The 27,645-nt window shown below is 42.8% G+C and overlaps 2 protein-coding genes across 2 annotated transcripts; one reads left to right on the forward strand and one right to left on the reverse strand.

Moving 5' to 3' along the window:
• The first annotated feature begins 935 nt into the window (after positions 1-935).
• On the forward strand, positions 936-12,058 carry LOC121614631 (kinesin-associated protein 3-like). Its single transcript, XM_041948611.1, has 20 exons — positions 936-1,074; positions 2,263-2,394; positions 2,649-2,806; positions 3,406-3,467; positions 3,626-3,767; positions 4,559-4,658; positions 4,769-4,893; positions 5,014-5,112; positions 5,353-5,531; positions 6,111-6,273; positions 6,513-6,613; positions 6,722-6,830; positions 7,065-7,177; positions 7,398-7,563; positions 8,001-8,126; positions 8,494-8,592; positions 8,734-8,819; positions 8,997-9,153; positions 9,341-9,425; positions 9,888-12,058. The coding sequence occupies exons 1-20, from the start codon at positions 1,046-1,048 to the stop codon at positions 9,988-9,990; spliced, it is 2,334 nt and encodes a 777-aa protein (XP_041804545.1). The 5' UTR covers positions 936-1,045; the 3' UTR covers positions 9,991-12,058.
• Positions 12,006-25,939, reverse strand: LOC121614630 (protein Niban 1-like). The gene is made up of 14 exons (XM_041948610.1): positions 25,730-25,939; positions 23,547-23,677; positions 23,246-23,383; positions 23,027-23,144; positions 22,235-22,396; positions 19,121-19,236; positions 18,932-19,036; positions 17,774-17,936; positions 17,420-17,601; positions 17,085-17,231; positions 16,821-16,931; positions 15,842-15,949; positions 15,602-15,713; positions 12,006-14,338 (listed from the first exon to the last, which is right to left on the reverse strand). The coding sequence occupies exons 1-14, from the start codon at positions 25,782-25,784 to the stop codon at positions 13,023-13,025; spliced, it is 2,964 nt and encodes a 987-aa protein (XP_041804544.1). The 5' UTR covers positions 25,785-25,939; the 3' UTR covers positions 12,006-13,022.
• Positions 25,940-27,645: the final 1,706 nt, after the last annotated feature.

The following is a 27,645-nucleotide window of genomic DNA, read 5'->3' on the forward strand; positions in this document are numbered from 1 at the left end:
TCCTTACTTTTAAGGCCTTGAATAGCCTTGCTCCTTAATACATTTCTGAAATGTTGAGCTGGTGTGTGCCCTCGCAGCCATTAAGATCTGTGGATGGAGCCCTGCTGGTTGCTCACAGGTCACAGTTTTTTTTACTAAGTGTGATCAGGCTTTTGCTATTAGAGGCTTTTAAACCTCTTAAAACCTTTCTTTTTGCGAAAGCTCTTGGAAATTATTCACTTTTAATTTTATCTTCTTTATATCCCCTTGTTCATGCCTTTGACCTTTTTTTTAATAACTTTATCTGCCAATATGGGTCTATTTTATTTTGTAACGCACTTTGTAACAGTTTTAAGAAAAGTGCTATATAAATAAAGTTTATCATCATCATTATTATTATTAATAAAAGACATTGATTGTAGTTCTTTGTAAGAGGCAATTCCAAATAATGTTGATCTATTATATAGCCAATAAATAAAATAAAAATTATGAAACAAAACAAAAGCTAAATTCTATGTTCTAGCAATAAAACAATTTCCAGTTTTCAATGTTGACTAACACGTTAACAGGAGGTGATCAAGATAGAGGCCAGATAATAGAAAAACAATTACTTGAAAGTTTCCCTCTATTTGGACGATCAGTAAACAGTGAATATTATTCATCCAGGAGTTTCAGTTGGATTCTCTGCCCTTCATTCCCATGGACACTATTCCCTGACTTTAGCCTCTCAGGCAGCTGCTGCCTCGAAAGCAGACAGACCACATAGTTCAGACAGTGTCGGTTTGACGATGGTGGAGTGTAATGGCAAACCACGGCTGGTTACGATCTCATGCCAGCCTTTTTACCTGCACGAGCAGCACGAGAACAAATGCTGCCTGGGAGCCTCAACTTCGTAAAAACAAAACCCACCGGAAATCACAACTCCCTGTTTGTAGTCCATTCATGCTGTTCTGACAGGGGTGCTAGCGATTAGCACACTGATTTCTATGGTCGTGATTTGGAAGATTCGTTTTATGTGATCAAATTATTAAATTCAGTTCAAATCTGAACATTTTCACTGAGGAAGATGCAGGATGACGCGCGCTACCTCAAACGGTGAGACGTAACAAAGCTAACATGATTTTAACGCGAACTACCGCTAGTTCAATATAATCTGGGAAATACAAACGTTAGCTAGCTAACCTTATTCTTGTGCGTTAATGTAGTAAAAATACAATATCCATAATTTATATACAACTGCAACTATTTGTGTTTAACAAGCACCTAGATTGGACGTTTGTTGTTGAAATTCAGTCCTATCTAGTTTGTCCTGATGCGAGCGGTACTAGGGCAGGGAGAGAAGCCCACATTGGGTCAAACTACGGGCAAATTCATCTGTCTTGCTCTCCGGGAAAAGAGAGTACGAAGTGCAAATGATTGACGGGCTTTTGGTAATCCAGTGTGGTCCACCAATCAATTTGTCATAAATGTAATCCACACATAACACGCAAAATGTCACATTTTATAAGCAGTGCAGTTGCTCCCACAGTCATGTCTCTCCAAAACCGCCCCTTCATGGCACACAGCGCTAATGTTAACTGGTTAATAAAAAGTAGGGAGCTTATCTGTGTGAACCAGTACAAGAAACTAACCTGTGTTGCATGGCGTATTTCATACATATGTTTCCCTCGGTTAACACAGCGCCATTGTTAAACGGGGTTTGGCTTTACATTCCCTCGATGAAGGGGGCTGCGATACCTGGATTATGGCTAACATAGCTAGCAAGCTACAGTGCTATGAAACGGTGACTGATGAACTGCGCAGCTTATAAACTGTCTCATGTTGAATTTGTTTACCGTCTGGTTGTTTCACTGACACCGGGAGTGGGACTAGTCTTTGCAATTCAACCCTGCATGGTGTGTTAGCCAGCCAGACCAGCCAGCCGTGTGTCGCTGCCTGGGCGTGTCTTTTCTATGTATAACGTTATTGTTTGGCGGATGATCGCGACACTTCACTGTTTTAACTGTTGGCATGATCTGCTTTTCTCTTGTGCATTGCTATGATTAAGTTATTATCAGATTCCGTGACAGAGTTATAATAGACACATTTCAGCTGGTGTGTCTGAAATGTTAAAATGGAGACAGATTTGATGTCTAACTTCATGGTCCTGACACCTACTTCTGCTCCATCCTACTTATTTATTGTGAAAGTCATTGATTAGAAACTTAGGCACTCTGCAGTTTGACTAAGTTATGGAACAAAGAGTTATTGTGAACTCAACTGTGTGTTCATCACCACCCAAAGCAAAGTGACTGCGGGCAGTCTGGATGTCCATCCCACAGAGAAGGCCCTGGTGGTGCACTATGAGGTGGAGGCGTCTATACTGGGAGAGAGCGGAGGCCAGATGCTGGGCGAACGCAAGGAGGGACAAAAGATGTGAGTGTACTCTTCATTTTCAACACACTACTCTCATTCTTTCCTGTGTCTGCTATTGTTTCATCACTTCTTTCCTCTCTACTTGAATTGAAATGGACTGATAGAAGTCCACCGTCTGTTACACCGCTTCTCATTTCTCTAATATCCTCACTTGAACTGGATTAGATTTATTCAGGATGGTCCTTGAAAACATCATTGTGTTCCTCTTACCCGTCTACATCATCCTTCTCTATGTCCTCTCTTTCTCCCTCCAGTATCCGTGTGAAAAGTCTTTCTCCAAGCACAGATGTGGGAGCTTTGGCCAAGAAAGTGGTGGAGGAGTGTAAACTCATCCCTCCTTCCCGTTTGCCCCAGGTGGAGCAGCTCCTCTACTACTTGCAGAACAGGAAATCGTCACCAGTGGAGGGCAAAAGTCAGTCACCATTATTACACCCTTGCTGTAGATTCTAAACATCTTCACCACCAACATTTGATCACAAACCTAACGTCATGTAGTCTGGCACCATACTCAGGGCAGATTATCAACCTTGTACACATAAAGCTTTATATGTAGGCTTAATAAAACATACTTCAGTTGATTATTATTTTATCTGTCTTCCTATTAGCTGATGCCCCCTTGAATGCTAGTCTTTCCATACCTGTCAACATTAAGATTTGAACATGAGGGAAATTTTCGCCCTGTCCTGGGCCGTCCCACCACCCGTCGCACTGTCCACATACTCCTTACATTTAACATGTTTAAACGGGAGGACAGCGAGAGAGAAGGGTGAAATACAGGAGAAATTCATGAGGGTTGACAGCTCTGATTCTTTCAGTTCATTGATTCACCATGAAGATCCTGTTAAGTATACAGTTTATTATTAAACACACAATAAGAAGATTAATGTGTAGATGTGCAGCATCTATTCAAATGATGAACCGTACAATAAATGAATCAAAGCTTCACGTTTTGAAGGGAGTACAGAACTGTAATGTTTTTATTGTTATTTGTTCTTGTTTTTGTGTCGCCAGTGGAGAAGAAAGAGAAAAGAAGTGTGAAACCTAGAGAGCTGACTCCGTTTGAAGGAATGGAGGTAACAGCTGAACACGCCGACTGACTCTGCCTGCTTTTACATGTATCGTGTTCCTTCATAGCCAATCCATGTTTATTGTATTTGACTAGAATAGTGTGTCACGCCTTGTTATTGGTCAGTAACAGTGTGTGAATGTGTCTGTGTTTATGTTTCTGTAGATAAATGAGGAAGCCAGTATAACCAGAGTGGATGAGTATGTTGAACTGCTCTATGAAGGCATCCCAGAGAAGATCAGAGGCTCTGCTCTCATTCTGCAGCTCGCCCGCAACCCTGATAACCTAGAGGAGCTGCTCCACAACGGTACAGTTTCATTCTGCCTGCTAATTCTGATGCTTAGCAAAGTAGCTCACACCTACATTTATATATGCATACTTAAATTATCTGATAGTTAGTTTAACAAGGTACATTTCTGCCCTTCTTTTTGATGTTTAAACCAATCACAAGTCTGGTGGGGTGGGAGATTGGGTTTTTATAGGTGGCGCTCTTCTCAGGGATAGCGACTAGCTACCCAGTTTTCTACTTATTCTTTTCAAGCTGGAGACACAATATCAATCCCTGGGCATCAGATTGTTTTTGGATTCAGAGATGTACCAGATTCATGGTAATCACAGCCGCAGATGGAAAAGCTTTCACTGTATGTCGGCTAAATCATTCAGTCATGAGACGGTGATAGAGTATTACACTCTATCGTTACGTTCAACTATGAGCTGGTTAACACCATGTTTTCTTTCTGTAGCCTACAGTTCTTACTCCAGTTCCTTTATTTCGTATTGTAGTCAGTGTATTTAACAGACGTATTCCACTTTATGGAAACCTTGGTGTTAGCTTCTTGAAATATTTTCCATATTGCTAAATCATGAAAACATTTAACATCTGATTTTCACATCAAGCTCAATTTTTGAGAGATTGACCTTCATCCATTGCAGCGTTCAGATAAAATGCAAGTGAAAGCCACTCTTATCTTGTCATGGAAATTAAGATGCGTACAGCAGATGTTGCCTCATAAATAGAAATACAATTATTTATCATTACTTTTGTACTTTGATGTGCTTACTGATGGAAAGTGTGTGTGTGTGTGTGTGTGTGTGTAGAGGCAGCTCTAGGTGCTCTGGCCAGAGTATTGAGGGAGGACTGGAAACAGAGTGTAGAGCTGGCTACTATCATCATTTACATCTTCTTCTGCTTCTCCAGGTGACGCACACGCAGAATGGCAAACACTCCCTTAGTATTGCACTCGTGCTTGGTATAGTACTGTTCTTCGTCGTCCTGCTACATGGTGTGTGTCTTCCCCTGTCTTCCAGTTTCTCCCAGTTTCACGGAGTGGTGAGTCATTATAAAATCGGCGCGTTGTGCATGAGCGTGGTGGAACATGAGCTGAAGAGACATGATGTGTGGCGCGAGGAGCTACGCAAGAAGAACAAGGCTTATATCCTTTGAGCCGGTGTGGTTCGTCTGCTCAAGCTGTCGGTTATGTTTCTACCGTCCTACTGATACCTGACTTGATTTGTGTGTTTCACTGTGTGTTTCTTAACACTCTCTTGTGTACGTGAGTCAGCGCCAGAGAATGGTTCACTCAGAAGGGACCAGGACAAAGCTCTGAGAAAATACCAAGGCCTTCTGGCTAAACAGGAGCAGCTGCTCAGAGGTAGGCTGGCCTCTCAGCTCTCTCTAAATAATACATTATGTGACCTACCTGCCCATATGTACCAGAAATGTTTCACCCCAGGTATGTAGGAGAAATCCTATTCATTGCTTGTAACTTTATGAAACACAAGAAAAAAGTTTGGGAATCAGTATTTCTGAGCACTGGTGTTCATTTTGAATGTAAGCAGAGAATGACTCCTCCTTTTCCTCATGTCTCCCTTTCTCTTTCACTGTCTCCCAGTGTCTCTCTACCTCCTGTTGAACCTTGCTGAGGACACAAGAACGGAGCTGAAGATGAGGAATAAAAACATTGTTGGTCTGTTGGTCAAGGTTCTTGAAAGGGATGATGAGGAGCTGCTGGTCCTGGTGGTCTCATTCCTCAAAAAGCTCTCCATCTTCCTGGAGAACAAGAATGACATGGTGAACATTTCCTCATTGAAATGTCTGAAAACGACTAGACCTATGTTGTATATGTTGTTGCGTACTTGCATTATCCCAAATGTTCCCAACAAAGTTCAATGCATAAATGCATAATCTTATTCAAGGTAATGGTGCGTTTCATTTCATCGTCTGTCAGTGGCCACACAGGAAACACTATGTAACGTTAATAAAACGCATTACCTCCTCTGAGCACTCTACCTGAGTCACGTCAGAAGACCTAGATTTTCATTGGCAAGTCAAGTTAATAGCTTGTCACTTGAAAAACTTGAAGCAGCTAGAATCTATATAATAGCTGTCCTCAGAGAAAAAGCTCTAAAAACCTACTGAACACAACCTGCTCAGCAACAAACAGCAGACAGACGCAGTTACAGAGTCATTTTAATCCTACTTATGTATTAAATACTTCCATTTAAATCATATGTCGTCTGTTCTTGCTGTGTTTATTGCTTCACCCTCAGTATTTCTTCTCATTCTGAATGATTCTGTTCCTTTCTGTTGTTGTGACTGAGTTTCAGCATCATTAGTTTAATCTCATCTGTTTCTGTCTGTGACTTGCAGGCTGAGGTGGATACTGTCGAACGATTGGCTCGCCTGGTTCCGTGTGACCATGAAGACCTGTTAAACCTGACCCTGCGTCTGCTGCTCAACCTCTCCTTTGACTCTGGACTCCGAGCCAAGATGGTGGAAGTCGGACTGTTACCTAAACTGACTGCCTTGTTGGGTAACAGTAGACACTAACATCATACAATATATACTGTCTGTGATGCATTTACAGCACATTAACCTTTATATCACAGTAGACATGTGATGTAAGCATTGCACCTGCTTAACATCAGCACGCACTGAGCAAGTTATCATGCTGACATTAGCATCTAACTCAAAGCTCAGCCCCACAGTGCTGCCTGCGTGGCTGTGGCCTTCTATCCTGATCGCCGTTTGTGTATGTTTGTTGCCGTGCAGGCGATGAGAACAACCGTCAGGTCGCCATGCGCATTCTGTATCACATCAGCATCGACGACCGCTTCAAGGGCATGTTTGTTTACACTGACTGCATTCCTCAGGTACAAAGAGATCCACTGAAAATCACTGTGAACAAACTGAACAAATATGAACGGATGCACTGTCTCTGATAGCTCTTAAGTGACAGGTAACATTGTGTTTGTGTCCAGCTAATGCAAATGCTGTATGAGCACAGTGAGGAGGAAATCGAGGCTGAGATTGTCTCCATCTGTATCAACCTCGCTGCGAACAAGAGGAATGCCCAGCTCATGTGTGAAGGTATATTACACTGCACACTGTGTATGAGCTGCATTTGTCCCTGAGTCCCTGAGACTGCTCACACTTTTTCCACAAGTTGAATTCTCTGTCAGCGGTGGTGCTGTCCCATTGAGTTGACTCTTTTTCTGGCTTCAGAGGAGAGTTGTCTGCATGTACAATCTTGTTTGATTGATCTGTGATTATTGGAAAAACAATACTTCTGTTTTAGAAGACTCTTTGCGCCTCTCTGACTAGGAAATGGGTTAAAGATGCTGATGAAGAGAGCTCTGAAGATTAAAGACTGCCTCCTGATGAAGATGATCAGAAACATCTCACAACATGATGGAGCAACCAAAGCACTGTTCATAGTGAGTTACAAACACAATGAAAGATCCATACTGCTCCCAGAACCCCACAACAGTGAGGAGAACCTTTACTCTACCTGTGGTTAGGTCTTTTATAAGTATTGTTGTTATTAGTATGATTGTTAGAGGCCATGGTTCTAGCAGAAGCAGTCTTTTGTCTGTCTGCAGGGCTTTAGTGGCCCATGGTGTGAATGATGTGCTCTGTCTTGTCTGTCTCTGTCAGGACTATGTCGGCGACCTGGCAGCAGAGATCCGTGCAGAGGAAGAGGAGGTGTGGGTTCTGGAGTGTCTGGGAACACTGGCCAACCTCACCATCCCTGACCTGGACTGGGAGTTGGTGCTGAAGGAGTACAACCTGGTACCCTACCTCAAGGACAGACTTAAACCAGGTACTGATTACATTTAGAGAACACACACAGACAGAACCCAGGAAATGTCCCTTAATTGAAATGTGTAGCAGTGTTAGAGCTCAACACACACAGCCACATACATAACAAATATATGTTCACATTGGCATATACATGTAGTATACATGGCTGTAGTCTATGTATATTTTTGCAATTTTCTACAAATTAAATGTTTGATATTTGCTTTTAATTTGATTTGATTTTCAGGGAAGTTACCCTCAGAATCATAGTTCTCATATATTCATTGTTACTGTCATCTTTAATCATAAAGTTCATTAGGCAAATATAAAGTATGTAGTCTCTCACAACTCTTAAACAACCTAATGTTAGGAATCCCTGCCAGAGATGTTCATATCACAGTGGGAGTAGAGTCAGACTTTCATCTTGTATCATTTGTGTGTGTCTCTGTGTGTGTTCAGGCTCTGCAGAGGATGACCTCATCCTGGAGGTGGTGATAATGATCGGAACAGTTTCCATGGATGACGCCTGTGCTGCCATGTTGGCTAAGTCTGGCATCATTCCTGCCCTTATCGAGCTACTGAATGGTAACATACACATGTGATTTTCATGAACACAGTTCAAATGTTGACACTCTTTGAGATGTATAACTACAGGTGTTGCATGCTCTCTTGTATGAATGTCTTGAGATATAAAATACACTCTTACCTGACTGTTTCACTGAGACCAGAAATGAAAATCCCTCTTCTTTGTTTGAATAAATTAACCCAATGACGTAAAGGTCAAAGAAAAGGCTGCATGTTTGTAACCATATTTAAAAATAATACATAAACTGAATTGTGCTCCCAGGCAGTTTGTAATGTGAAACTGCTCAGAGCTGAGAGCGATCATACCTCATGAAACGAGCAGTATTTTAACCTGCCTTCCATATTTTCTTCTCTTTGTTAAATGTAGCCCAGCAGGAGGATGATGAGTTTGTGTGCCAGATTGTCTACGTCTTCTATCAGATGGTGTTTCATCAAGCCACACGAGACGTCATCATCAAAGACACCCGTATCCTTCCCACAGTGCACCCTGTCTGCCACAGATTTAAAGATGCATGAGGGGCATGAATGCATGGGGGGGAGGTTTCACTGACTGTAGCATCCCACATCTCCACCCTCGAAGAATGTCTCTCTTTAACCATCTCTCTAGAGGCTCCAGCCTACCTGATAGATCTGATGCATGACAAGAACGCTGAGATCAGAAAAGTGTGTGACAACACCCTCGATATTATTGCTGTAAGTGAAACACACACACACACACACACACACACACACACACACACACACACACACAGGGTAGCAACTTTAACTAAAGGGACACATCGCAAGTTTTTAATAAGGAATAGAAACACAACTTCCTGTTTATGTCTGTAGGTTTTCCTCTAATTTATTAACCCTTTCTTCATCTCCCAGGAGTACGATGAGGAGTGGGGGAGGAAGATTCAGTCAGAGAAGTTCCGTTTCCATAACAATCAGTGGTTGGAGATGGTTGAGAGTCGCCAGGCTGATGAGTCTGAACCGTACCTCTACGATAACGACAACGAGAGGACTGATCTATTCTACAGCGCAGGTACGCTTGAAAACTCCCCCCAGAGGGGACATGTCAGCAGCGTAAAGTTCCACAGCAGAGTCTGTCCATCTCTTCCACACTGACTCCCACCATTGCTGTCAAGGAAGTGCAAACATTTGTGTGTGTGTGTGTGTGTGTGTGTGTGTGTGTGTGTGTGTGTTTGCTTTATCCTCGTGTGTGTCTCTAGATGGAATAACCCCAGCCGACGGTTCTGTCAGCCCAGACTTCTTCAACGACCTCCAGCCTCAAAATGGAGACTTGCACCATACAGGGTGAGTTAACATACTGCAGAAAGACGAGCTGCAGGAATAAACAGGGCTGGGGAAAGAAAAGACGCCTCAAAGCAACTAATAATTTGTCCAGTCTTACCAGCCTAAACTGGACCAGCAGTTAGGAAAAGCAGCAGGAGCAGTGCTGTGAGAATCAATCATCAGTCTTTGATCTCATTGGTGAAGGTTATATGTCAATGTAAAGAGCAGACTGCCAGGTATTGATTCTCTGGTAATGTCAGCATTTTGAGACATTGCAGGAAGGTGGTCACACGCTTGAATTTAGCTTCTTACAGGACAAGATTTCTGTTTATTTGTATGTGAACATTTTACACACCCCGCTGGCAGACCCATCAAAACCCTGAGGCCTCCAGCTGTCTCTCCACAGGAAATAACTAACTCAGTTTGGCTTCCCGCGTGGGGAAAGTAACAGTCTGTGTTCATTTGAAGTGCTTTGGTTTCCAGAGATGGCAACGATGTGTTCGACCAGACCAGCTCATCGCCTGGACGACCAGCCACCGCCTATGGCTTCAGACCTGATGAACAGCCCTTCTATCAGTATTCATAGACACACACGCCGGTTTGTTACACACTTCATGACATCCTGTCATCGTAGATCCATTCCCTGTCCACATCCTGCATGTCCACATCTTCACTGCTAGTTCTCATGACTGACAGCATCGCATTGCTATAGTTACTAAGACGATGAAAGACTGACATACATAGAACTGATAAGGACTGGCACACCACCACCGTAGAACTGAAACTAGTTATTATATAAAAACAGCTCCATGCAGTCACCTTTCATTACCCTTTTCATCCATTCACCATTATGGCAGACAGATAAGTAGTGAAGTCTTCCTTTCCCTCTGGCTGCAGACTTCTTATGGTTAGTTCTCAGTGGGTCAGCATATCATTTAAAGAATGACTGTTGTTAAGGTTTTGCTTTTTTTTTTTTCAAATGTTATAATAAATATTTGTTCATTTGTTCTCTTCAAAGTGACAGAAAGTGCATTTAGTCAAATGTGCTCCGAGATCCACCGGTTTGACTGCTCTGACACTGTGTCAACACGCTTACACACAGCCAGTTGACTAACAGGCGCTGTAATGTACATAGCTCTCTTTTGTCTGTGTCGCTGTAATCATCACAAGTCAAATTCCTGAAATTCAAGTTCCGATCTGAAAAAGCAAACCCAGTGTGAAAGTGGCCTAAAAAATGTCGGCTGTAAGTTGAAGCTTAAAACGCTGCAGTCTGTGTATGTTACTGATGTCAAACCACAGCGGTATTGCATTTATTCAGTGACGAGAAAAGTAAAAAAATCTATCAGTGCAGAAGAAGCGGGCCATCTCTTTCCAGCTGGATACACAGTATGTCACTACATGATTAGATGAATGTTATTACCCTGCCAGCACATGTAGCAGCTCGCAGCAGGCCCAGAAATGGTCCGACACAGTACTGAGGTCTCTGCTTTTCTAGTCACTGAGTACATCTATTTAGTATTAGTCTTTTTTGTATATGAGGAGATCAGGGAATCTAGCTTCCTTAACTGACTTTAAGTCTACTAAACAGGAAGAGAGGATCTCTGTTTTTCCTTTCTCACTGAATTAAAAAAAAAAATATCCATAATCCTGTGGCCCAGAACTCTAATGGCTGTTCACATGGCGAGAAAGCACTACACTGAAAGCATCCATATTCTTCATACTAATAGTATGCACACTTGGAGTGCAGTGTGCAGTGATATGCACGTTTCGCCATCCTACATGTTGACTCATGTACTCTAACATCATTTAAGCATTTGGGAGAGCGCTTTTGTTTGTGCGTGCAGGTTGGAGGAGAGGGCCGTGAGGTTATCCTGCAGAACATTTACTGTGCATGTGTGAGGCACTACAGCAGCGCTCGTGATGCTTATGGGTTCTCTCTGTTTTAACAGCAGTGAGATCGGGGGGCCTGAGCCATGGGGTGAATGTTTTTGTTGTGTCAATGTAAGGCAACATAATTGGTCTGATTTCTGGTTTATGGCTGTCTTCAGCCTCATCCATTTCCTGCAGAAGTCAACTGTTTTCACTGTGTCATTGTTTACTGTATAATCTTAGAGCTGTGGAGCGTTGTTTCCAGAACGTTAGGACATTAACTGGGAACTCAAATTAAAAAATGCACAGAGGACTGTGACTAGAGTCTCAATTTAAATACCAGGGCTCGCTTGGTTAAGGAACTCTCCCTTGAGCATGGCACTTACTGACAGACAACAGAGCAGCTCCATGTCTGAATGTATACGTGTGAATCAGAGCAGTATAATTCCTCTTCTCAAAACAAAAAATGTATTGTGCCATTGACTAAAAAAGGAGGGTCGCCCATACTGTATTTATAGGCACTGACAATTAGCCACATACTGTTACTTATAGGCATATTTGCACATATATTGTAGTTAGATTTTGATGCATGGTAACGTTTTGTTTTTTATCATAACTTATTGTTACTCTGTGTATATTATTGTGTTTTTTAGAATTGATTTTATTGCTACTTAACAAGACACTGTAAACAGAAGCAAGTACTGAACTCAATACACTCCATCTCTCACTGTCTTTCATCCTCAGGTTCTTTAATAAAACAAGAAAAAATCCCACATTTCCTTTGACATATGACTTTTTTTTTTTAAATCATACTGTGTTCACAATCACATCTTTGGTGTTTCACAACAGAACGTATTGTATGCACCTTTGCTTTGAATGCATTTTCTATGGTTTGGTTTGGTTTATTGACAGTCTTCTACTATATTAATGAAATGAGGTGATTATATGAGATAGATTTTCAGTAAATTACAGAGTAAGGCATAAAAACATTAAATTTATCCACATTGGCCATAACACATTTCCAAAATAGATTTTTTTAAATACTGAAAGCTGTATTGTTTTCACCAACGTTTACTAGCTTGCATTGGTCTCCCCTGCCCTGCACAGTGCTTCATCCAGGCTGTTTTACTAAGTGTTGATCAGCGGATTAGCACGAAAGCACAGCAGGAACTACTTCCTCAGCTGTTTGAAGCTTTTCAGCCTCTTTCAGCTCATTGTTTTGGTTTTACAGTCCACAGCTGTGCTGCAGTGGTTCACAGTCACCACCAGCAGGCAGCTGTTTTCATTTGTGATAAACCCACTGTGCACTACCCGCCTAGCACCAACCAGGCAGACATCACCAGTGAACACAGCTAAAGAGCCAGGTCATTGACATTATCCATGTCAACATACCAACAACTTATAATGTGATAATAGGTCATTACCAGCCAAAATAGTCACAAAATCAATGAATGCAGCTTTAAGATCATTTTTATGTCTTTTTATCCATTTCAGTGTGAGCAGAAAGGCAGCAGAACTAAAAAGAAGCTGTAGCATTTCAAATGTAAAATGTAAAAATGTTTATCTATTTCAAAATGTAGTTATATAAAATAGTGATGCCTTAATAATGGAATGGGTAAACCCTCTTTCTGGACTTCCTCTCTGCCCCTCTTCTTTCTCGGTACCATTGAACAAGAGACTGTAAGGGAGGTATTAGTAAAGTACGTCTGGCTCAGAGGCACAGCAGTCAGTTGTGGTGGTACAGGTCTGTCAGGGTGCATGGCTGCTGTTGGGACAGGGCCTGATCTCTGTCTCCACTTCAGTGATCTCTGTCACTAGTTCTCTGATGACAGCCACGCTGTCCAATGGCAGCTCAGCATCACTCTCTGGCTGTGATTCCAGTGACTGTGGGCTTTGCAGAAGCTCCTCCTCCTCTTTTTCTTTGTCTCCTGCTTTTTCTTCATGATCTCTCTCCTCTGCTTTTTCCTCATCCTCTGTTCTTTTCTCAGTCTCAAGCTCACTGCCTTTCCTTTCCTCATCCGCCTTGTCTTCACACTCTCTCTGCCTGATGGTTAAGGCGGTGGCGCTCTCTGCTGGAGATTCAGAGGACTGGCATCCTTCATCGACAGGCTCGCCTCCCGTTTGAGCTTCGCCTCCCGTTTGCCCTTCAGCTCTCTCCCCCTCTCCCTGCTCTTCTTTCCTCTCTCCTGCCTCGGTCTCCTCGTTCCCCTCTTTGATTTTCTCATGTGCCTCTTTCTCCTCTGCTGCCTCTGTCTGTTTCTTCTCCTTTACCCTCTCCACCTCCCAGTTTTTCTTCATTTCTCCCGTCAAGTAAACAGCTCTGTCAGTTGTCTGCTGTGTCATCAGCATTACAGAAGGTGCTGTAGAGTTGCAACCAATGGCCTCGCTTAGTGAGCCGAGGCTGATTTTCATTGGGCTGTCTGTACACGGTGGGTATGATGATGCTGCTTGATCTGGGGTTGAGAGGTCAGGTGTCGCAGAGTTTTCAGGCGCTGCAGGTTGATCGCTTTGAGCACATTCAGCTGGAACATCAGCGGCCTGCGGTGAGGACAGAGTGGACACTGACAGGTCAGGAGAGTCTGGGTTGGGATCAGTAGGGGGTGGGTCAGCAGGTGCTTTAGGTGTGCAAACTTCATGCCCTGCATCAGATTCTGCTGTAGGTGACGGTACATCAGTCCCTAGCTGGACTTCTTCTCGGGTTTCCTCGAAACACGAAGGCTCCTCGGGCGATGATTCATCGGACTCTTGTGACACGATAATCACAGGAGACAGAAGCACGGTGCTCTGGTCAGAGCTTTGAGTGGCACTGGGGTCAGATTTGGCATCAGCGTTGAGGTCTGGGTCGCTCTGAAGGCCAACGTCAGCTGTGGCTGTCTGCCCTCCCTCCTCCACCACAAGAGCAGCTTCTTCACTGGGTGCTGCTGAGGAGTCTCGGGCGTGGATGGCTGGGCTGCCTGGCGCAGAGCGAGGAGGCGTCTGCCCCAGCAGACTGTACTGACTGATGCTCAGATCAGACGTGTCCAATAAGAGATTGTTGCTCTTCTTACTGGCAGCATCCTGGACCGCTGAGGAGAGGGGAAGGGGCACAGGTAGAAATGACGTTTGGACCAGACAGGTATGTCAATTTATATATCAATTAGCAGATGTTATTTGTACTTAAAGCACGTCGCTACACCAACCATTATGGACACAAAGGTCACAAAATTGTGGCTTTTAATGATGAGCGTACACTCTTACAATTACTGGAATTTGGTGAGGGCATTCAGTTCGCAGTAATATTAAAGTAATATTACTTTGCACAAATATGTCACTTACAGGCCTTAAAAGCTTGTGGAAGATCATTATCTGTACATATTGCATCAAGATGCACTCATAGCATGATGCTTTTTGCTCAAGTTCACCAACATGGGTGGACAGGATTTCCTTTAGATTTCAGCAGGATCAGAGCTCATTAGATAAATGTGACCCTTCATTTATTCTCAGCTAAGCCAGTCATTTATTAAAATAGCAAGAGAGAAAAGTGTCACAATCCTGTGTGGGATACTTAGAAATACAAGAAGGCCTGAAAGGGAACATGACACGATAAAAAGACTACAACAGCATTCACACGGCAGAGACAGTGTTTGTGTTTTACTGACTTAAAATGAAATAAGATGCACGTCTCTGTTCCAGGACACCAGGCCCTATTCCCCAAACATTTGTTTCCATTTGTTCTCAATAACCTGGAAGGGAACTACTGATGCCAACTATAAATTAACTGAGAAATAAGCTGCAGCTTTCATTAAGTGAGTGTATGCATCCATATGAGTGTTAATTGAAAATGAGATTTAACATTTTATGTTTTTGTTTTCTGTAAAGAAAAACAAATCTTTTGAAAAGCTGGTTGGTGTAATGGACGGTCAATTCTGAATGTTGTGAAAAATCTTTTGTAAAAGATGATGTATTGTGATTAATAGTGATTCATATTTCTGTCATAGAGTCACGTCGCTAATTGATGAAATTGATGAACCATTTGTGAAAAACCTTCCCTCAGGGGAAAAAGCATGGCGGGTGTACTGGAGAGGAGTTGTGCAACTTGTTTCATTTGATGGACCAAAGTCAAACTGGTCTGCACATCGCTGTGCGTGTCAGCTCAAAATACACACACGCACTCTGACAATCAGCTGATCTTAACCTCAGTCTCACACAGGCTTGAATTTCCCTCAGATAAACAGAGTTATTCTTCCTCTGATCAGAGAATTTGGATAACAGATATCAGGCCTAAATGATAATGATGATGATGATGTGTGTGTGTGTGTGTGTGTGTGTGTGTGTGTGTGTGTGTTTACCTGTCTCTATCTCCTTGCTGAGGATGTTTCTCAGTACATCTTCATAGACATTATGAACCAGGATAAAACTGCTGTAGTCTGAGAAAATGTACTGCTCGAACTGCTGCAGCTCCTGGACAGAAAACACAGTAGAGCTCTGTAGAGTCCTCTGAACAGCAATGACACACAGTAGAAATGTGTCCACTGTACTGTGTAAGAGACACAGACTGCAGGGTGTGTCTGTCTGTGTGTTTGACTTACAGTTTTCCACTTGCTGTCCATCCTCCTGGTGAGAGCAGGCAGAGTGATCTCCAGTAAAGCCTCCTGATAGAGCCTCCGCTGGACTACTCTGCTGTCATGGTCCAGCTGCTGCTCACACACACACACAGGTTTCACTTACAGAGTCCATGATCACGTTTGAACATTGTCACGTTCAGGTATGTTAAAAAGTACCTACAGTAAACACCAGCTGCCTGTACAGTAACAGCTCTGTATAGTTCATAGTATGCTGTTTGTTGTGGACCTCTCAGGCTGGACGGGCAGGTGGTGGAACAGCTCGAGATCTTGGAGTACCCGGGCACTGAGGTTGACCACCACCCGTCCTTCACACCTTGTGGACAGGGTCTACAGCAGGCATGTCAAACTGATTCCATAAAGGGCCGTGTGGCTGCAGGTTTTCGTTCCAACCACGGAGGAGCACACCAGGCTGGAATCAATTAATCAGCTGATCTCAGTCTTCAGCTGATAACTAAGTGATCCCTTGGTGTTGATTGGTTGGCCTGGTGTGCTCCTCCTTGGTTGCAATGAAAACCTGCAGCCACACGGCCCTTTATGGAATCAGTTTGACATGCCTGGTCTACAGCAAGGCCCAACAATGCATGTTTCTTTTGAGGAGGCCGACAGGCTTTAGGGTCAGACATTTTAACAGCAGTATATGCTCACTGATCAAATCAGTCCTCACATTCATGTTTTTATGTTGTTAGTGAGGCCCTGAACTAAGACAGTTTCTATCATTATGTGATAGACAGTAAAGTTTTTGGAGTCTTGAATAGGATTTCTATAGTGTGTGGCTAAGAGTATTAGAATCTTTTCATTTGCATTTCTTATCTTCTATTCTTTTTGATTTCTAGAAAATTTAGTCACAAACTCACTTCTGCAGATGTAATGTTGGATTTTTTATGCTGAAAAAGTGTTTCTTGGCACAAAAGTTATTTGATATTCCATGTCGGCCTTTCTTTACCTTCAGGACTCTTTCTTTAGCTCTTTCCATCTTGACAGGAATCTGAGAAGGCTGCAGTCTGGCTGATGATTGGAGGAACAGCTCTAAGGTGTACACAGCACTGTCCAGCAGCTGGAAGATACGAATGACAAACACTGTATGACTGAGACATTTCACCTTATTCTAATTTGCTTCGGGTCCTCGGTAGGCCTTGGCTGTGCTGACTGCTGCAGTGAGCCAAACCCAGCTGAAGGCCATGACTAAACCTCCATCACTGCTCCATACCTTCTCCATCTCCAGATGTGCAGAGTGAATCAGTCTCTGAGTGCTGCTCAATCCAAACCGCTGTTTCAAGCCTTCAAGTTTCTCTGTCAGGTTCTCCACCTGCTTGTAGCACTGATCCAGCCTGATGGAGCGCAGGGTGGACAAGGCCTGGAGAACACACACAAAACCACAACCATGAGCTTAAACCGATGAATGATAATAATAATACATTGGCTACTCTAGCACTCAGCACTTAGGGAAATGAAAGCTGATGTTTGCATAAAGAAACACCCCATAAACACTTTTTAATCATAGACTATTTCTCCACACACAGAAAACACAAACGTGTCTCTCACCTTCTTTGTGTCCCCTGTTTCTCCATTTGTGTGTGTGAAGGCTGAGTCCATCTGTGTGTGCAGGGTGCGTTGCATCCCCTGAATTCCTGCACTTATGTTTCCTGTGAGCGCTTCAAGGATGGATGACATGTAGGGGGCCACAGACTCACTGCACACTTTCTCAGCTTCCTCACAAATACATGCTGGGACACACACACATTCACACAAGATGTTTGATAGTGACTCTTTTATCAGACAGGAAACTGAGATGTTGATTTAACAGCACTGTGTTCGCCCTTCAGAAAGAGTCATTCAAATTCATCCTTCTTCTAGGTGAGTTCAAACTCTAAGGGGTTAACGGTCAGCGTGCTGTACCTCTGACTTTCTTCTCCAGGAAGCAGTGAGAGGACATTATCTGGTCCAGGTTGGATCTGATTAGTGCTTGATTGGCTGATGCTGCCTGATGACACTCCTCCCTCAGAGCCTCCAGAGTTGTGGTGAGCTGCTCCAGCACCAGAGTGTAGGTTGCCTGCACTGTCTATCCATACCAGAACACATAATAGTATGATACACTATAAAACACTTTCATTATCATTTTCAGTAACTTCAGCTCAAGGTAAAAGACAGTGATTACAGTGTTTAAAGCTGCCGAGAAAGAAACTGTGTTCCCAGATGAGTCAAATACTTATTTAATACTACTGTTTGGCCACTTGGGGTCAGCAAAGCAACCTGAAACATGTTGACACAATCTGTTTTCAGCTTAAAACGTTTTTGAGGTAAGTGTGTTACCAAACTGTTTGTTTGTTTGCTGTGTTTACTTTGATTGTTTGGTGCTGGACAGGTGGGGGACAGCGGGCCTCCTGCTGCTGCTGGAACTAAGGTTCATAAGAGTGTTGAGCCAAAACAGTGAAATTGTGCACCGTAAAACCAAAACAGCCAACAACCAAAAGATTGGTAGAAATAGCTCTGTAGAGCCGGCGGGAAGTGCAGCGTTAGATATTAATATCCTGTGGGTTCATCACTGAGTGACCTCTTTCACAGTAGACATTGTAATTTGATTCAGTATGATTATAAAAATGCTGATCAGGGCAGCTTTAAAGTCAGAATTTTGAGAAGAAAATCACAATTATTATTTTATTTTTTTCACAGAATTCACACTTGAATTTCTGAGTTTTTTCTTATTATTACTCTATACTAGTATACAACTTTACTATAGTTGTGGATTGCTGGTCATTCAGGACATAATTTGACAACTTCTGTGCTGATCCTTTAAAATGAATAAACACATCGACTATATGAGGCCTTCAAAGACTGTCAGAAACACATTTGAATGACCCAAACACAGGAAAAACAACGTATATGACTGATAACACACTGTAGACAGAGGCCAGCTGTCACTCAGCACACACTTTGCTCATGTTTGTGTACCAAAGCAGGTGAGGCATGATTTTAGCCTCATGTTCTTGTCATGCCAGCTATGCTGAACAACATCCCCCTCCACCTGTATTGTGTTGCTGTATTAGTGTAACTCACTGCCAACCACTGCCGTATCCTTTCAGTCTTCTTGCCCTTCACTCTTGACTGAAGCTGACTCTGTAACCATGGCAACACTTCCTCCATCACCTGGGAGGCCAGCACCTACACACACACAAACACATTATTTAAGAAGCACGTGGAGAAAGACCCACAGACAGAAAGCTCTGTGTGTGTGCGTTTACTGACTTCTTCCTCAGTGCCCAGCAGCATTTCCCAGGATTCATAGCATCCTTTGTCCTGTCGGTAGAGTCGCAGGGCTTGGACGTACGCCTGGTTTTCATAGGATGAATCACACCAGGGGTCTGCAGGAAGTGTGGACTTTGTTATTATTCTGGAGGAGTTTGGTTGAAGTCATGTTCATCGTTTTCTCTACATTTCTCTGTCTCTTCTGTGGAACTTGGACATCAATACATCATCGTCCTGCTCATTACAACATGTTAAAACACACAACAAGTCCCCAACAAATGCACTCTTTCCTCCTGTTTGAGCAACATTTGATTAAAACTACAGTGACCTGCTGTTTTAGGAACTACAGAGTCTTCCTTAAAAATGAAACTGTGTCCTCAGCTTGGGTGGCCTAAGGGTCAGGCCAGGACACTGACCATGAACTGGTTCCTGTCTACTGGTTTAATGTTGTTCTCAATATCTCTCTACTATTGCTTATTCTACAAGGGCATAGAATGGCCATACATATTATCAAATTAGTTCTAAAAACTTTTTATTATTATTTTGAGAGCCACAGACAGGGTAGGGCTGTCAGACAGTATTGACAGACTTACAAATGGAAAAAAGAAAGTAAATGCAGTTATATGATAGGTGAGTATACTCTTTGGTGTTTTATATCTGTTAATTTACACTAATGTTACTTTTCACATCATGCATATATGCTGTCACCGCACTGATATGTACCGTCAGTCAGTCCTACCAGTGTTAGTGTGTTTAGTGATATTAGGTTTCACATCTCTAATCTTCTCCATTTTTATGTTAATATGTGTTTTGTGGCCCAGTTCCCCTTAAGACTTTTGGGCTTTTTTTCTTTCTTAATTGACAAAGGACATTTGAGGAACAGAAAGCTCCAGGAATGCTGAGTATACTTCTCTTTATCACCAACACCATGAGTGTGAATCACACTAGTGCAGCAATAAACTGACTGGCATGAAATCATTTCCTCGCTGATGTCACTGACATGTGATGTGAGATGCTCCAGCGGTGAGTGTTAGAACACCAGGGACACTGTTTCAAGTAGAAAGCTGTAATTTAGTTCACTGTGAACAAAGATCTCATCACTACGCAGTTCTAATTAGCTTCATCTGAATTAACAGTGGGGGTCAGTTCATGCACACACACTCAGCCACTGTGGTGACATCATTTCCTTCTCAGTTGAAATTTGAAGTTTCATGTTTAAAGGTGCAATAGGTGTTATGTTTTAAACACCAATGGATCATAATTGTATATAGCATGTAGCAACAGTAAGTGTTGCCTCTGACATCCACCTACCTCAGTTTTCCTCAAAATCATGTGCATCATCTCAAACAACAGTGAACTAGCTTTAATAAAGCTGTGTTGCCAGCAAAATGCTCCACTACGTTCACCAGCTGGTCTCTAGCTGTGTCTGTCTGCAGTCTGCTGCTGGCAGGCAGTCCACAGTGGGATGAAAACAGCTGCCTGCGACTGCTGTCAACTGAGCTGATGAGAGCGCCGAGACCCAAAACAGTAACCAGTGAAGCCAGAAAAATGATCTAAAAGATGCTAAAACGCTCAGAAGAGCTGCAACGTTGGGTCATAATTCTCCGTGGGTTCATCACCAGCTTCTTTCTCATTGTCATTTGACCCATTGTTTACATAAAATTATTGATTACTTATTTTTAATTTCAGCAATTTTAGGAAGGCCACTCCGTTTATGAAATCAATCCATTCCAATTGCAAGAAAGTTATAAAAGTGGAATGAGGGTATTATTTTAAAAAGACAGAAAAAGTAATGTATTACTTTGGGATGAATAAGACCAATACTGTTTTTTGCAGTGTGGCTCCTTCAAGTATCCAAAGTGAGGCAGTCACAGCTGGCCAGATGTGTGTTGTTTCCTGTTACTGCTGAGGGTATCTTGGTGGCTGCACAGATATAACAGGCTGTGTTTTCACAACCCTATCACCGAAAGCAAAGGGGTTGTTGTTGGTTTGCAATCGAGCTAACCGCACAGGAAGCTGACAGCATTAGTATTTTCATCCGTCGCTAGGGCAATTACCATCACACGAGAGACGAATTTAAAAAAGAGCAGCTGCAGCAGCTTAAACTGTCTTACACCCCCATCTGACATTAAAGAAATCTCAAAGTGTTGAGACCTATTTGAATCATTATGACTCAAATACCATTTTAGCAGTTACATATACTGTGTTTTGAACAGCATGTAATTCAAGGCTGGTAGGACCTTACACCATCAGTCGATTTCAAATAACTTGACCAGTAGTCGTTAAAAGATCAAATTTTCCAAGGACCTATTATTTCGTTTCTCGCTTTAATGAACTGTGCTTCGTAGAAAATTAAAGGATTATTCCAACATTTTAGGAAATAGTTTTCTTTTTTATCTCAATGTAGAAAACAGGAGCAAGGATGCATAGCTTAGCATAAATATGTTGAATCTCATATGTTTAATCAATACAGGAGCAAAAATGTAAAAATAGCAGCCTGTGAATTTGGGGGTGGGGGGTTGCATGCTGTGACTATGTCTTGGTGAACAACAGGAAGCAGTGTGGAGTCACTATGCCCAGCTGCCGCCAAGAAATAGTCCCAGCACTTAATGCATGCATACATGTGATCATGTAAGCTAATATCCACCACATTAAGCTACTGGCCATACCAGACTGACTGGTAAGAGTGTAACTGTTACAGCAAACCCCCTGAGAGTATTTGATTAAGCAAGGGTACATTTTATTGCCTATTATTTCATCTTTTCATATCAGAAGGGAAGTTGCAGCATTATTGGCATCAGTCTTCTCTTCACGCTCCTGGAAGGACAGCGAATGAGTGCATTTCTCAACATGCTGGACCTTTGTTTAACGCAGCAGAGACTATATAAGTGCTGTTTTTTTTTCCAGATGTGAGTGATTCCTCATTTTCAGCTACACCCTGCACTGTGGGACAGTGCTGTTCAAAACTGAGCAACTTTAGCATGTTGGCATTTTAAAGTCACATCATTTTCTCTTCTTTCTGGTATTACTATTCTGAATATTTAAACGTAGGTCCAACACTAAGTGTAAAAAGGAGCCACAGAGAAAATGTGCATGGGAGTGCTTGTGTTTTACCAAGGTTGGAGTGTCTAATGCAGGTCTTGAGCGCAGACAGGAAGTGATCTCGTTCTTCTTTCTGTTGGAAAAGGAAGCAGGTGTGGCCCATGTAAGGCAGGTGCAGATACACAGCAAACGTATCTGGAGACGACACCACCGAAGAAGAATCCTCCTTCGCTTCTAAACACACGCACAGACACACAGAGAAAGCAGTGTTACAGATGTGGGCTCGACTGAATTTACTCTGAACCATGAATGAGTTTAGTCGAGGTTACATCCAGCGCCTTGGCTTTTACACAGGTCTGCAACTGATGTTGTGGTTACACCTTGACCACGCTCTCGGTGGTGACGTAAGCACAAACAAAGTAAAGCTCAACCCAAGTACTGCCAAATTTGAGACCCAAAACTGAGCCAATATCTGCCACTTCGCATGAAAAAATGTCCCAAACTTGACCCAAAGCTGATACTTTGACGAGACGCAAAGGGTTTGGATGGGTAGCAAAAATCTGGTTTCAGGTCAGGTTTGGTCATTTTGTTGCGTGAAGCTGTGGGATTAAGATGAGTTTGAGTTTGGTTATTTTCAAACGTAATTCAATGAGAAAGTTCTCCCCTTCTCTCTCTGACTTTACCAATTGTCTGCATAGGTGGAAGGAAATTAAACACAAGCACAAATGAGTGAATCTCTCAATCTCTGATCCCACATTTGATCATTTAAACTGATTAAATAGCTGGGTGTTAACACAGTAAAGCAAAGTATTGTAAAACACTGTCAGTATATTGTTTTAAAGTGTAGGAATAAATGAATACTACCATTGAGTATTCCAGCACAGGTTTGCTCCAGGTGAGCTCTGGACTCCTGCTCTGTGGTGAAAACCCTGCCCCCTGCTGTGTGGAGGACCAACTTAGCTGCGCCTCCACGGCTGAAAGTCTACAGGTGGAAATACAGACACTGTCCAGTGGTAGCATACACACAGTTCAGATTGAGATTGTCATGTTTTGTTTGTGAACGCGTTTATGTGCGAATGTTACCTCCGTGTTTTCATGTATCTCCACCTTGTAGTCTCTTCTCAGGACGCTGTATCTCTCTCTGAATTTCTTTCCCTGCTCATCCCAGCAAGAGAACTTTACACACCCTTGGTACAGCACTTCCTCCGGAGCATACTGAGGCTGTACACACACACACACACACACACACACACACACACACACACACACACACACACAAACTTTTAAAGTTTTTTAAAACTGGCACAGATTTTCCAGCTGTACCCAGCATGGATAGGTAGTTACAGTAAACCTGTGCTGATTGATTGACAGATGCAGCTCCTACCCCAGGTGTGAGCAATAGGCCCTTCCCCTCTTTCTTGGGCTCCACTTCCTGGTGTAAGTGTCCGAAGTAGGCTGCACAATACTGCTGACGGTAAAACACGCCGAAGCTCTGGAACGAGCTTTCAACAAGCCCTGGACACACACACAAACACACACACATTTTAAAAAATATATTCCGTAGGCGATGACGTTAGCATTCATGGAGAAAATGTATAGATTGAAGCTACTCAAATCAACATTTTTTATCAACAGTGGATTAAATAACTATGTGTAATATGAAAGTGGACGCTCATACTGATGAACCCATATTTCTCACCATGCTTTAAATTCCTCTCAGCTCTACAGAGCCTTTTAGCTTCGTTCAGCTCATTGTTTAGATGGTGTGGCCTGCAACTCCACCACTCTCATCAAACTTATCAAAGCTACAGGTGAAGATAGTGGAGCATTTAGCAGCTAAAGAGCCAAATCTTTTTCTCAGAATTTAGTAGAGACCAAACCCGAGCACAAAGGAGACGTGGACACACACACACATACACACAACTCCAAATGAATGATCATGTTTCTACATGTCTGGATTTATGAATCTGTAACTCTTTGCTTACACTTTAGCCATAACAACTTAATAAGGTGATAATTAGTCAGTGTTGTGGTTTCAGTTTATTCCACTTGCCCCCAAGTGACTAAAAAAAATTAACTAATGCAACTCCGGGCGTAAACACTCCAGGAAGTAAACGACTGCTCCTGAGTGGATGGTTCAGTCAAGCTCGGGGAAGAGAAAGGTTGAATAAATAAAGCCCATCTCCTGATTGTGGAAGTTTTGAGTTGGTGATTCTGGTTTAATGGACTGAAACAGCTGCTGCTTTGCTCTGAGTTCAGTAGTGAGTTTGGAGGACAAGGGGGGGCTGAGAGGAAGATAGCAATTAGCTCAAACACACACACATGAACACACACGGAACTCAGCGTACTCCTTAACACAAAATGCTCATGAACTGATGATCATGATGTCATGTGGAGAGGCAAAATGTAATTACATGCACACACACACACACACACATAGTTTGTGCATGTGATGCCATTTAATGTCTGAATTAGTCAACTTCAGATCTTTTGAAGTGAAGAGTTTTTGTCAAATGTCTGTCGCTTTGCAAGAAAATATGGATTCATGTAGTCTCTGACCTGGAGGATGTGGATCAGTCGTAAGCTGTTGTTTATCATTTGTTGATAGTGTATGACCATTATCACACATTATTTGGGTCACTCTGTGGCCTGACTTTGATCCTCCACGCTGAGACACTGACACACACCCGAACACACAGATCAGACAACCCATAATAATGTAATAGTTGGAAATGGCTGTAATTAGATTCTAGTTTACAGTGGAGATTAGTGACAGGATGTGACTGTGGCGATAACATGTATAGGAATGCACACGTAGAAGTGAGCAAAGCGGCTCACGTAGCACATCCTTTTTGTGTCATTAATTTTTCTTTTGAAGTCAATGTTCATTTGATGCTGAAATTACATTTTTTAAAAATCAACACATTTTTCACACACTTCAAGTCAAAATAATGAAACTTATGCTGGCCAGGTGGCCTGGTGGTTAAGGCTGGTACCATGTAACCACAATGTCCCCACTCTGATTCAGGGGACCTCTGTTGCATGTCACACCCGTCCCCATGTTTCCTGTTTACCTCTGACAGTGTCAATGTCGTTCTGTTCGAGTACTTTAGATTATACTGGTTTGTTCAGTCACTGTGTAAAACAATCCCAAAGTCAGCATGGCAGTATATTAAATACATGTTAGGATTATTAGAAATTAATGTGGCATGTGAGGACAGAAATGGTGACAGACAGCGGAGGGTAAACTGCAGCATTTACCACTGCGATTACTCCTTCTGCAGTAAATACAAGTATAAGTACTACAGCTACTACTGATACTGCTGCTCCAGCAGCTACTAATGCCTCTATGTTGACTACAGGTGACACTATCATTCATTCGCTGTTCTCTTCTTCTTCCTCTCCATTCATCCACTTTATTCTCTATGGAAAACTCATATTTGAATAGGGCTAACATATAAGATAGCTGGGCCATCAAAGGCCTTCTGAAACATTTCAAAGAATAGTCCAGAGCTGCAGACGACACTAAAGAATACTGGAGAAGAAGAAGTGATCTCTTAGTTTTACCTTTGATGTGGGTGATTTTGGCCTCATCCAACAAGCCAGAGGAAGATGCTCCCATAATGTCTGTTTCCCTTCTTCTCAAATGCCGGCAGGAAAAGCTCAGTTCAGTTGTTTGAGCATGTGTACACAGTATGCACAGGAAAGCTACATGTAAAACATGTCAACTAAATGAGCTGCTCTGATGGGACGAGGATTTTGCTCAGCTCATTTCCTCTGTTTTCTGCGAGTCAGTTTGTGGTGAGCTGGGCGGGACTGTTAAACCACGAGGTGAAATCTGTCACAGCCGTCATCTCACGCTGTGTCACAACCTTCCTGGTAAGGCCACCTGCTGGTCAACGCTGAAACAGAACAATATTGTTTGATGAATGAATCAAAAATATATTATTGGTATAGCCTTCCCCGATACTGTAATGATGACCTGCCATATGTGAATTACTATTCACAATTCAGCTTTCACAAGGTGTCTGTTTTTGGCTTCTGTAAATCTGCACTTGTTGATCTTCATGCAGACACGAAGATGCATTCAGATGTTGAACACACAGCAACAGCACATTACTGAAACTATGCTTTGAATATGTGTTGTGGACTTGTTCAGTGCATACAGAGCTTTTTCACAGCAGGAATGTGTCGATGTTGAAGGTGTAATTAATAACATGAATGATGGCTGCATTCAGTTTCATCAAGAGTCCAGTGTAGTGCATGTTGGGTCACTGGCTTACTGGGATGCTAAAATGGAATGGAGCCATCATTAACAGCCAGAGAGAGCAGAGGTTTCCCAATAGAGACAACCAAAGCAACTGAAGCAAAGCAACTGAAGCAAAGCGCTGTAAAGGCGGGAACAAAGCCAACATGGATGTCATCAAGGACATGCAGCTGAACACCACTGCCTGCAACAAGAAGACTGTCTGATGAGGACAGCCAAAAGGAGACTGGTCCTCCTAAAAAGCAGACTCTTGAGGCAACAACCTATCAGCAGTCAAAAGAGGAGAGGCAGGGTCTCCATCCTGCTCAGCATCCCCTCTACACCATCCTCAGAAGATCACCTGCAGCACCTCAGCAGGTGATCTGGCTGGTCTTGTCATTTGTCAATGGATAGCAAATGACAAGACCAGTTCTGGGTCCCCCTGTAGGATGCCCCAGCAAAGTACAGTCCATGTCCCTGAACTGGATCCACACCAGCTCCAGGGAGAAAAAGAGGAGAAGGCCAACTGCGAAAGGATAATGAGGCCTCGCTGTCACTTAAAGCTGCTGCATCAAACACAGAGGGCTCTCTGCTGAGACTGATGTGGATCAAGCTCCTCCAGCAGTTCAGTCATAGGAAGAACACTTCAGGCGAGGCAAACAGTTGGAGGAGAGCTGGAGGCACAGCTGGCTGAGCACAGCTGAGGAACATGAGAGGATGAAGCCTGTGCTCTGTCAGGCAAAGGAGACCCTGAAAACCTGCCCTGCAGCGGGAGGAGGAAGGAGGCTTTAAAGACTTTAAAGGACACCCAGGAGACCCTCGCACACGTAGAGATGACATGATGAAAATGTCTCCTCCACCCTCACCCTCACCCTCCCTGATGTTCTTCCTCCAAGCTGCAATGCCACCCCTTTACATTAATCTACCACTGCCTTCATGAACAGAAGCTGTTTTTAATACACCCACGGAGCACGTTAATAATACGTTTTGTGATCGACACATACTGCAGATAAACAGCTTGTTACTATGAAAAGTTCATTCATAGTTTATTTCAGGTCGTTTTTCTGTATATATTATTAAGGTTTTCTTTCTCCAAAGTCCTTTCCTCTTTCAAAATATCTCTTTTCATCACTAAAAAGCTTAACATTAAACCAGGCAGGACAGCACGGACAGTCGTGTGACTGGCTGTTGCTGAGCAGACAGCCAGTCAGCCAATTATTTCATAGCAATAAGCCGA

Source organism: Chelmon rostratus, chromosome 12 (assembly GCF_017976325.1).
Source record: "Chelmon rostratus isolate fCheRos1 chromosome 12, fCheRos1.pri, whole genome shotgun sequence".
In the NCBI taxonomy this organism is placed as follows: domain Eukaryota; kingdom Metazoa; phylum Chordata; class Actinopteri; order Chaetodontiformes; family Chaetodontidae; genus Chelmon; species Chelmon rostratus.